The 12,880-nt window shown below is 36.7% G+C and overlaps 1 protein-coding gene across 1 annotated transcript; it reads left to right on the forward strand.

Moving 5' to 3' along the window:
* The first annotated feature begins 3,674 nt into the window (after positions 1-3,674).
* On the forward strand, positions 3,675-5,075 carry LOC122641451 (serine/threonine-protein kinase UCN-like). Its single transcript, XM_043834687.1, has one exon. It carries the CDS (start codon positions 3,762-3,764, stop codon positions 4,989-4,991), a length of 1,230 nt encoding a protein of 409 aa, XP_043690622.1. The 5' UTR covers positions 3,675-3,761; the 3' UTR covers positions 4,992-5,075.
* Positions 5,076-12,880: the final 7,805 nt, after the last annotated feature.

Here is a 12,880-nt window from a genome sequence, read left to right on the forward strand (position 1 = left end):
TTCTATTATGAAGGGACATCTCCTCTTTTAAAAATGAATATGGAAAGAAATAGCTTTCTTTGTATTGCACAAGTTGTGGACATTATTATCAATTGATATCCAAATAAATGTAGCCGTGTGGAAGACTCCAATATTGGGTCCTAATTAAGTATCTCACAATTACAATACTAACAAAATACATCAATCATCAGATGGCATTATGGATAGGCCCTTCTCTTCACTCTTCAAGACATTTGAGACCCATCTAATGTCCCACCATTTTTTTTTGGTTTAGAACATTGAAATGGATCTAATCAAACTAAACCAATTAATAGGACAATCTAATGCGTCATGACAAAAGAAGTGGTTTCCCCAAAATAACCTATGGGGATAGCTTCCCCATGATGTTAATATGCAATTTTCCACTAATAGGCCGGTATCGTGGGTGATGAATCGTTCAATAGGGATGGGCATGTCATATTGAATCACTTGTTTCATAGTGACATCGTACGTTTTCTTTTCCCATAAGTTATTACTACTCTGCAAGTCCTATGAATAGATGAAAATTATACTTCGCCCATGGTGAAGGAGTCACCTACGAATCTAAACCCGTCATTACTACTCCCCACCCATTTGCCCAATTACCGCTAACCCTATAATGATACTCTAATGACCCCATTAATGTCATTGGTGAAAGAATTCCTCCTTCACCATAGTTTAAAGAAATCTTTGTCCATTAAGATATCTGCATAAAAGTAATAGTGGAATCCTTTAGTTGGATTTTGGAGTTTTCTACTTTAACTTTTTGTCACAACTGGATGTGGAATAAGATACCCAATAAGAATCAAATCCCAAGTTGACACAAGCAATGATAAGGAAAGCCAATAAGATCACAAGTGAACTCTAGGCATCAACTTGTACCTTCTAGGGTTTTTTTTTTTTGCATTTTTTCCTTTGTTATTTAAATAAGAAAAGGATATTCCATTTGTGACATTTAGCAGGAAATTCAATTCAATATATTCTTTACCAAGACTACCAAACTAACTTTGAAGGAAAAACACCAAACTCAAACCTAATGGTTCTGGCTTAATGTGCAAAACACCATTAAATTCTTCTACAAATCTCACTTACCAAGTACTGAATTCCTCCCTATTTACTTAACATATGTTTCAATTTTTAATTTTCAAATAAACATCTTCTTCATCTTCATCACCATCACCTAAGACTTTTTAATTACAACATAAGATTAACTATCTAACCCCAATTATCATTGTATATTAATCCTATCTAATGTGTATGTCATCAAATCTTCTCTCAGAGTCTCCAATCATAATTATTTTTGATAAAAAAAAAAAATCTTCACCAATGGTTTGTGGAGAGGGAATCCACAGGTGAAAAGATCTCATGATTGGGCTCTGGGGTCATCACTACCACCCAAGTCGAATATCAAAACTACCCTTCCCCTTGTCATATGATGATACCATACTAGTAGTGATGGTGAAGGAAAAACCGATCATTTGTTTTTTGTTTTAGTCAAGCTTCACTAGATGATTATACTCTCAGTATAACTAGGCATAGCTGCACTGAGAATATTTCTAGGTTGTTTTATATTCAAGGTCCTCTATATAATCCAAAAAAAACACACATTATCTAAATAGTTGGTTTTTTATTTATTTATTATTATTATTTTTTGTCTTATTCAATCCGGTGTAACTAGGCATGGTTACATTTAGAATATTCTTAAGTTGTTTTATATTCAAAGTTCTGTACATAATACCAAAGGAGAAAAAGAATCTGTTCGTTTATTATGTTTTAAACTTTAAAAATCAAACTCGTGGTTGAACCATATGAGGCAAGACAAAGGGATCTAAGCTGGATTATACCTTAATTAATTTTGATAAATACACTTTTAATCATAAATAAGTGATCTCTTTACTAATCATGTGGTTTATCCTTACCAAAGCAAAATCCGATTACATGCTTTCATTTATCTTTTTTGTTATACATGTGCCATCTACTCATAGTTATGTAAGGCAAATTATTAAAACAAAAAAACAGGGTGGAACTTCACCAATTACACTAAAAATATTATAATAACTTCAAAAAATTAGGGTGTGTTTGTTAACAAGAAAAGAAATAATATATATAAAATTAAACATAAAATAGAGAAAAGACATAAACAAATCATAGGTTTTTATCATTACTTTTATCTTAATTGTTTTTTTTTTTTTTTTGGTCAAACGTCAAAAAATATCTATTTTACCATGTGGATAGATGATGTATCTATTCTAACAGTTGGATAGATTAGTCATGTATCAAATTAAGAGTCTAAATTAATAAAATGCCTCCTTTTTTTGTGTTTTTTGTATTGACATACATCTCATGTATATTAATGGATGTGTACCAGTTTGTTGACATTACTATGTACTCTCCCAATGCTAAATGGAAGCAGAGGATCTCAGGGTTTTAGTGCACAATATTGACAGCAGTATTGGTCGTTGCTAATACGGATCAGTCATATCGGTCCAAATTGGACCATTTTGCACTCTCGAAATAGCGATACGAGTAAATCATTTTACCTCTCTTGTTTTGATACCACTGATACAATATCAATGAAGCTCGATCATGATACCTAAAATTGTTGAGGTCTAGACTTTAAAATAGGACAAAGTTTGCCTTCACCGTGCCGGGGGGGGGGGGGAATGGTTAAACCACTATCCTAGGGTCCTAAAACATCCCCCCCCCCACTATTGCGCAATACCCTCTCTCATCCATTTGAAAGCTACGATCATCAAATTCCCCGTTACTGTGTTTTAAGGATAATTTAATTTTGAAATATTAAAAATGAATAGTTTAGATTTATGAATTTTGGAAACATCACCTTTCATTATTTTATAGATAACTACTATTTGGAGAAGTGTTCTATGTGGGAGTATAACTCCTACACACGAGGCATGAAGTGGGAGTATCATTTGCATATTTCATGGGGGTGATGTAGTCATTTTACCTCTCCACGTGTCTAGGTGCAAGACGTACACATCCTGATAGAGTTCTTTTTCCCCTATTCATATCTTGCCGACCCAAATACAACCTTAGCGAGTGTTTGGATAGAAAGCAATGGAAACAAGCAAATAAATGATTAAAATAGTAAATAACGACATTCCAAATTTGCCAGCAAATCTTTAATCTCCTCACAAGTTCACAACGTACACGTTCAAGCATCCCCCCCCTTAGATTATGGCGAACCCCATGTGGCAGCCGTACAACTCTCTTTTATCTCTATCATCTCTGACTGAGTTTTCTAATACCATCTCACACGTGTGCTTTATTCCTTCACTTCCTCTAAAGTCTAAACCAACTCAACCGAAGTATACAACCCAGAAAAAGCTACTCTCGTTATTGTACTTCTTATTATAGGCAAGTTAATTAATCTGAACCGTCCAATTCCTTTGATTTCAATAAACAATCCTAAACCCTCGATAAAAGTGGGGTATATGTACCTTAAAGATCAATTGCATTGTAAGTTGAACAGGAGCGAAACACATTAAAACTTCCCAAATCCCAATCCCTCCAATCGAAAAAAGCAAAGCTTTAAATGCACAAAAATGGCGTTTTTCCAATAATTTAAACATAAAACTACATCAACCCAAGAGCTACGAAACCCATCAAAAGCTCTTCCTTTCCCTTCCCTCTCTCTCTGTTTCTCAAGTCCACCTTTTCTTCTTCCTCGTCCTCCTCTCTCGCTCCATTGTCCCCTTCTTCTCTCCGTCCTTCTGTGTCTGATGATGGAGAAGACATCGCCGGAGTTAGACCTAGACAAGCTGAGAGCGATCAAGGTTCTGGGCAGAGGAGCCATGGGCACTGTGTTCTTGGTTCACGACCAAACAACAGACCCAGATGCAATTAATCCCTTCGCTCTTAAAGTTGTAGAGAAATCGACCCTCTCCTCCAAATTCGATGGTGAACGACGGGCAAGATGGGAAGTCTCGGTTCTATCTAGCCTGAATAACCCTTTTCTTCCAACCCTTCTGGGAACTCTCGAGACCGATGAGTACATGGGTTGGGCTGTGCCGTACTGTCCCGGCGGCGATCTCAACGTGCTCCGCTACCATCAGACAGACCATGTATTCTCCCCCACCGTCATCCGCTTCTACGTCGCCGAAATCGTTTGCGCACTTGAGTACCTACACAGTTTGAACATTGTGTACCGTGATCTCAAGCCTGAAAATGTTCTCATTCAACAATCCGGCCACATCGTCCTCACCGATTTCGATCTCTCCCGAACCCTCAAACCCAGATCAGCCGGATCCGCCGGCTCGTCCCCGGATCCGGCAGTTCTGGAGATAGAAGCGGCAGAGGTGAAGAGTAACGCAAAGCACCGCAGGAACTTGACCCGGCTTATCTCCGTCGCGACGGAGGTTGCCATGTTGAAGAAGGTGAAGTCGGCGCGTGTCTCACCGGTGAGTCGAAAGAGACCGAGCTTCTCCAACGGAGAACGATCCAACTCGTTCGTGGGTACGGAGGAGTACGTGTCACCCGAAGTGGTACGGGGTGACGGACACGAGTTCGCCGTTGATTGGTGGGCTCTGGGGATCTTTACGTACGAGATGATGTACGGTACGACGCCGTTTCGCGGGAAGAATCGGAAGGAAACGTTTCGGAACGTTGTAACTAAACCACCGGAGTTCGTGGGAAAACGGACGGCTCTCACGGACTTGATCGAACGGTTACTAGAGAAGGACCCCACAAAAAGGCTCGGGTACGGTTACGGTGCGGTGGAGATTAAAAAGCATCCCTTCTTCAAAGGGTTGAGATGGGATTTATTGACGGAGGTGTTACGGCCGCCGTTTCTGGCGTTGAGAGAAGAAGGGGAGAAAGTAACGGAGCAAAGAACAGAGTGTGGGACCGACATTAGGGAGTACTACCGGAATCTTAGGTCTCCGCCGTCAATTCCTCCGTCGCCGTCATCAGAATGCCGAGATCGGGTAGATTTGCCGTTGGCAGAATTCTGACCCATACTCACTTACCAGTGTAAGTATTTTAATATGAAAGTTAATAGCAAAAAAAAAAAGATAATAAAATGAAAAATTTATTAATTTCGCCGTTTGTACAGAGAGAAAAGACAAAATGATAAGCCTGAAAACGACGTTAGAATGAGAGTAGCTCTTAGTATTGTTTAAAGTTAATTTTAATTAAGGCTGTCCTACTTTAGATAGGACGAAATTTTGCTGCTACCCGTGTTGTACGAACTTTTTTATTTTCTTATTGCTCGATCTAGCAGCTAAAGAATTCGAATCTTGAAAAAAATACTAAAACCTAATAACCTAAAAGAGAAATGAATTATTCCATTTGCCAGCCTAGGTAATATGAAAGTCATCCAATCAAATTGGAATAGGGTAGGCTTTTGGAGTACGGAGAGGTATTTATCCGAATCGGTTTTTTTATTTTTTTAATTGCTTTGTCAGCAATGTGTTGCATGGTTTTAGGAATTTGGATACTCTACGTTGAGCTGCCTGGTAGGACCGTACTATCTAGACATGGTATTGCACGTAATATCTGTCTTATCTCTGCTTAAACTCCTTATCCGAGTGAGGGTAAGATTATCCGTATACAGCACTGTGTCTGGACAACACGGTTCTATTGGGCAGCTCGACAGTAGAAGACCTGGATCCTAGTTTTAGTGTGCAATATCTCCTTACAAACCCTAAAAGTCGATTAACTCTTTCATCAAAAAAAGATATATATCTCCTTACAAAAAAAAAAGAAAAGTATGCAATATCGATTACAAGGTGTACCATGCACAAAAATGCTAAGACAAGTCAACAAAACCTACAAACTACCAAAGATAAGGGAGGGGGGAGAAATGTGATCATGAGACTCAATACCATGACCTCCGAGGGGGCATGCAACCGACCAACCAAGCAAGCGATTGTTCATGTGTGGAGTGTGATTGTATATGTTGTTTTAATCTTAGGAATGGTCACGGGACATCGATCTTTCATGAATCCGACGGTGAAAACTAGACCTCTTGATCTCAGAGTGACATCATAAAAAGACATAGATGATATCACATACACACACGCACACATAGAAACAACTATGACTTCCCACTGTGGGAATGTGGTATGGCTATGGCTATGATATGAGTTTGCATGAAAAAGAAGGGAAAAGGAGGGAAAACAAAATGAAAAAGTGCCTCAAAAGGATAGAACATGGAAAACAGAGGTGCGAATTTTGGTTTACCCACAGAACTGACCGGCTTTATCATGACTTTGTTCAATTGGTTCATTGATGCTTTAGTTTGGAAAGAGACATTTCTCACACATCAGAATTTTAAGTCACAGTGAATGAAGCTATCATTGCATTAGAAACTAGGAAGGGTGTTTGGGTGCCAACAACAGTAAAGGGTATTTTGGACCTTCAACAAATAGATTCGTCGGCCTTTTCTTTACCTTTACTCAAATGCTTTTTGAATTCTTTTCTTTCTTCTCATGTTTGTCTACACCAGCTCATCTTGATTGCAAGTAAATTTGGTTTAAATATGTTAGCACTTTCATATATCTATATATCTCCTCCTTTCTATAAAATAACATATCTAACCCCTATTGTGGGAGGAGAGAAATAGACAAAGGAGGCATTAGGTACGCTACATATGTAATCAAACAAGGACTGTTCACTTCGAGTTGAAGATTCACCACTCCTTCCTATGGTTCACAAATTCCTATAGGGTTTTAGTATGTTCCCAACAATACCCTCCTGATACATTCTCCCACCCATCCAAACCCCTCAATTAATAGATACTCCATTGATTATGGGATTAGGAAAACTCGGTCCTTATATTTTTGTGATGTAATATTTATTTTTCTTTTTAAATCCAAGCGTTTGATTTGGTTACGAAGTAAAATTAAATTTAATAATGTCATGATTTGGAATTAGTTACACAATCATTAGGTAATGACAAAAATTTCTGTTTTAGTTTTGATTTAATTCCACTTCCCTTCCCATTATTTACTTTGCAAGCAGAAGTCGCCGTAAAGAGTTACTGTGAAGGATTTCTTTCATTGTTAATGAAAAAATTGCTTTTGTTTGTAAATCATAACAACTGTATCCACCGGGTAGAAGAAGTATTGAAAATATAAGGAAAAAAAATCCAATACATGATGGATCATATAATTGAAAATGAAGAACTAAATTCAATATATTCCCTACTTAGAGGATACCATCCAATTGTACTAAATCAACTCCACATGAAGCAAAAACAAACCATTAGTTGATATGGGGTTGGGGCCTTGCTCGCCCCTCCTATTGAAGCCTTCACCATTATGATGGATTTAAAGCTTCTTTCTTCACGCTTTGAGTCTATCTCTTTCTCTTTTGTAGGTAGAGATGATAATGTTTGTGCCTACAATAGTTCTAAGTGGGCGTTGTGCTATTTTTATTTGGGTTTGTGGAAATCTTCATTTCCAAAGGACCTCTTCAATATTGTATCTTCTCTTTTGCCCTCTGGACCCTAATATATTATCCTGCTTGTAGGGTTTTTTGTGCCAAAAAAAAAATATAGGGTTGGGGGACTTGTTACAAAGGACCTAAAACTGTAGTGTTTGTTAAAAAGGATGGGGGAGATTATAGATTAGCTAAATTAACCATTAATTTATATTTATTTCATAAAAAAAATGACCATATAAAGATCAACAACAACTTCTAGAATCCTCCAATAGATAAGATGTGGTCACAGTCACCCATTGCAATCTGCATATCTACATATGGGCCCAAACCTTTACTCTGCTTACAAGAGCACATCACATGTTCTCATAGAACCTAATCTTCATCTACAGTGTTATAAGGACAACAATTAAAACCATGTCTCAGACTTTTTTTATAAGTCTCATGATAGAACAAAGGAATTTCTCTTCCTGATTATAATGAATTTGTTTCTGCTGTTACTACCCCACCACTTCTGCTATAAAGCCTTGGTTCCACCAGCTTCTTCTTGGTTTACAGCAATTTATTAAGCCCTGGCCCTCATATCAGAAAACCTTTGTCTGATTAGGGGGAGAGGAGAAAGGTAGGAGGGATAGGGATGGCTCATTTGGCCCCTACATCTCTTATTAATGGTTAGTTACACACAGAAAATGCTCCCTTTTGTGTGTCTCTGCACTGGGATTCTTGCATTCCTTTCTTTTTCTTTTATCTCAATCAGGGTTTTAAAACGTGGAATTGGGGATGGTATTGGTCGAAATCGGTCTCCCAGAACCCTAAATTCAATCATCAGATTCAAAAATCGGGAATTTTTAAGGTTTTTGGGTGTGGATAGACCGTATCAAGTCAGTCAGAATCGAAATTGGTGATGGCCGAGTTCGATACAAATCGTCTTATTCACCGATCTGATTCTCAATTCTTGAAACCCTGATCTCAACTTTCTTAAGCTAACCTAGAGAAGACAGAAGAAATGTCATGTGGGTTTCCTCCCCATGACTCCAAATCTGTCGGTAGGGATTCAGTTGGTATCACATGCAATGATGGTCTATGAAGGCATAAAGGGACAAGATGAAACGAAATGGAATGTGAATTGAGGGGTTTTCAATGTTTCGGTTTTTTTCACTGAACATAGATCATATTTTTATGGTAATTTTGCATTTCCGTAATTATGATACCATATTTTGGTGGTATGTTTCGATTTTAACCATGGTTATTATTCAAATCAAATCCAAAATCTTAAACTTCTCTTTAGAAGTTCATATTGAGCATATATACTTAAAGGCTGTTTTTGGTATGCATTTTAAGTTAACTTTGCATTCTTGGGTGATAATTAATATTTATTTTTATTGTCTGAGAATGTGAAATTGACCAGAAATACATTCCAAGAATGCATATCAAATACCTAAATGTAAATTTCAGAGATAAAACTGAAATATTATTCACAACAGATAAATCCAAAGCCTCACCCATACTCCCTCGTGAACAAGATAACATCCAAAACCAAAGGGACAAGAACAAACAAAGACTAAACAGTAAACACCATTTGGCTTAGAGAAGCCCTTAGGAGGGTTCCAAATAAGAGTGGGATTCGATCTCCCACACTGAGATATGTTGTACAATTGTAAGGGCCCATCCTACAAACTCTGGCACAAGATATTTCTTTTTCACATGTAACACCAAAATAAATAAATAAAAAATTAAAGCCAGCAATGTACGTGAAGCTCCATTTGGTCCAAATATAAAATAAATGCTGAAAATTAGATTTCTTGGAAAACCTTGTTTCCACTTTGAATTTCTGTTTTGGTTCACATATAATTTCTTCAACATCTCATGAAGAGAGACTTCTTTATGTTTTGTTTGAATTTTGAGCAAGTTGCATAGTATTAGTAGCTATCAAAAGGACCAGAACAAGAACCTTTAATTTTGATACCAATTGATGCAGGAACCAAAGCTTTTAAACTTTGAATCGAAGGTTAATTGAAATTGGTTTTTGCCGATTCGGATCCAAAATAGCAACCAAAAAAAAAAAAAGGAATTCTAAAATTGACCCCACAAATCTGAAAATCAAGTGATCCGGTCCTAAAAACCATAGAATCAATCACTTTGGGACATCCAAAACCAGGATTGGTCACAGCCGATTTTGATTTGAATCGATCAATTCAATCGATTCATTTCGATTTTTGGAACAGTGTCACCAACTTCAAAAGACACTCATTGTGTCAAAACCCAAATTTAAATCAAAATAAAGCTAGTCTTACTTGGCATTGAAAAAATTTACCAATTATTGTAAGAAAATTAAAGTTTGTAGCAGATTGAAAGATGAACACTTTTTTTTTTTTTAAAAAAAATTCAGCTCAATTGTACCTCAAGAAAAGAGTTCAGCATTCCAGTTGATTGGTCATATGAAGGCCAATCTGAAACTTTAGCTAGAATTGTTTGATCCAGTTGTCGGCAGGTTTAAAGTACTTAATGTTGTGTTTGATATGCGTTCTAAATCAATAATGTATTCCAAGAAATCAAGCCAAATGTAACCTTATTTTCAAAAAGTCTACTATATAATCCCAAATGCTTTCAAATATAATTTGTATATTTCTTCTCTTTAACCACGATTTAGAGTTGAGATTTTCAGTGGGTGAAGCGCTCAGTACCCACAAAATATTAAAATTGAGAAGATGAGATGATAAATATTTAAATAAATAGTGGATCCAGATATTTAAGATCATGGATGAAAGACTAAGAGTGTATTTGGTATGATTTCTTGGAGCACATTATCGGCCCAAAATACTTTTCAAGAGTGCACACCAAACACAGCCTAAGTCTACCTTGATTTTTTTTTTTTTTTGGGGTGGGGAGGGAGGGAGGGCTGTTGATGTATTACTAATTTTTTAAATTTATTGGTTTTCAAACCAAACTTTTTAAAAACAGTCACATTCAACGGAGGCCGAGTGATGCCCAGTAAAGATGAGTGATATGATTCCGATTGAAAGAACTAAAAGAGCTAGGGGCAAACCTAAAATGACCATAAGATAAGTGGTAAGAAATGACATGCATAGGCTAGGGCTTGTCTCATGTATAACCTCGGACAGAACCTATTGGAGGGCAAGAATCCACGTTATAAGACCTCATTTAGCTAAGATTCTCTTGATGGGTTGGGTTATGCCTATTTCCTCTTGCTATCTTTCATCGTTCATTGTTTTATTTATTTTTCATCTTTCATTTGTTTGTCATTTTTCTTTTTCATCTCTTCGTCGCACCCCTTTTCCTCTTTTTTATTTTTTTTAATATATATATATATATAGTTAAAACACTATTTTCTCTACTTTGTTTTGCTTGGATCCATGTAGCCGACTCCATTAAGTTGGGATAAGGCCGAGTTTGTTGTTATTGTTGTTATGTATTATCCCTTCCCTTTTGGAGTTTTATTTGAGTTAAAATTATAGGAGGACCATTATCTATGAAGCTACTGCTGCTTAAAATCTTTTCAGTTTTGAAGCTACCAACAAAATTTGGTAAGTTGTTGTAAGGAAGTTTGGAACATATTTTAAGGTCATAGTGAATATAATGTTTCACTATTTGCCACTCAACAATATTTGAGTTAAACCATGTTATAGAGAATCACACATACATCCGAATGGTAAAATTTTAGTCCAAAATAAGCAAGGGAAGTTACTCAAGCTCTGATTCAAAGTCAAATGGAGATGAATATAAAATACAAAAGGACATTTTTTGTAATTTTAGCTACTTCCTCTATTTAATTTAAGTTGAAATTATACTAATGATATGCTAGTCTAGTCCAGTAGTCCTTTATCACATGGACTAACTCATGTATTACCCATGTGGTAAATAATGAGGCGTTATACTTCATTAAACATAGTGACAAGGAAGAATACCCTTTTCTAATTTAAATATGAGTTTCAATTCTACCTCTTTACCTTTAGAGGAAAAGAATGCTACTTGATCTTGTGGCTTGTGTGTAGAGATGTAAATGGATAGTCGAAAATCCGAATTCGATTCACATTCGTATTCGTTTGGGGGTATCCGTATTCAGAAAATTACTATCCGGAAACTATCCGTATTCGTACGAATATTAATCGGATACGAATTCGGATATGCCAAAATTCGATCGGATATTATCCGATTCGTTAAGCTCTCTGTTTATAGACTTAAGTAAATATTAATTTAATAATACCATATATTGTAAAACTTGTTAGTGGACAGTTGGACATCATTAATTTAATTTTTTAAATTAAAAAAACCATAGTGGAGACGGGGTGGAGTACTAGGGTATTTTTTATTATTCCTTCTTTTTCGTACTTCGTTCTTTCCTCTGTTCCTTCTTCTTCACTTTTCCCTTTTTGATTTCCTTATCTCTTCCTCTTCTCGATTCAGACCCAAGATTAAGAGGAAGAATGCAGGAGGAAGAGACAGCAACAAGATTTACCTTTACTGGCTTGGAATGTTTCTGATCTGGAGGAGGTGCTGCTATTGGATGGAGAAGCTTGTGGCTGGAATCCCTCTTGTGGCTGCTGCATCCCTTCCTCTCCTTCTCATGTTAACTCTTTTGCAGACATTAAAGTTGCAATATTTTCAATTCAAAATGAATATCAAGCCATGCATCAGAAATATGATAAATGTCTGCTACATATATGAAGATTTACTGGGGAAATTAGATTCAGCGGTGACGATCAACAAACGCCTTTACTTCACAGATTTGTCTTATTTTACCACTTTCCAGTAGATGAACCATCTTCAAATTTACGCTTTACAGCATTACAGGTCCCTGTAGTCGGAATTGTGGGATCTCTTCAAGGGAATCTTGTCGCAGGAGATGGGTATTCACAGTTCGAATCAAATATCCGGATGTCCAGGATATCCGCAACGTTAACGAATTCGAATCTGATCAAGGTTTTTCATATCCGTTCGGATAAACGGACGAATTCGGATATTGAACTTGTTAAACGGATTCGGTAACGGAATTGTCATATTCGAGCCGTTTACATCTCTACTTGTGTCTCCTCCGTTTAAACACAGAAACTCGTGAAAGTACCGTGCTACCTTGTGGAAAGGTAAAAATCTTGCCTAAGACGATGTTTGCGCTTGCACTCCCATTGGCCACATCGTGCGTGCAAACTAGAGGTCTAGTCAACGATCTCTTTCCACTATTTTTATTAAGAATTCCTTTCAATTAATTTTTGAATTTATTGCTTAAAGTTGATGGCACACGTATTATCATTTCCCATTGACAAGATCGATTGGATCAAAATCACTCTTAGCAAAAATGGAGTTTTAAACGCGTTCCCATTTTTTACTGTTTTAAACACGTTTTTCCGTATGTCTCTCAAACATACGGAAAAAAACAACACACAACAAGCATTCCCGTTTTAAACGCATTTAAAACACGTTTCCCTTTTTTTTTTACATT

The sequence above is a fragment of the Telopea speciosissima genome, chromosome 10, assembly GCF_018873765.1.
Source record: "Telopea speciosissima isolate NSW1024214 ecotype Mountain lineage chromosome 10, Tspe_v1, whole genome shotgun sequence".
NCBI classification, from domain to species: domain Eukaryota; kingdom Viridiplantae; phylum Streptophyta; class Magnoliopsida; order Proteales; family Proteaceae; genus Telopea; species Telopea speciosissima.

Coding starts and splice junctions, on each gene's coding strand:
- LOC122641451 (XM_043834687.1), top strand. CDS start 3,762: ATGATGGAGAAGACATCGCCGGAGTTAGACCTAGACAAGCTGAGAGCG.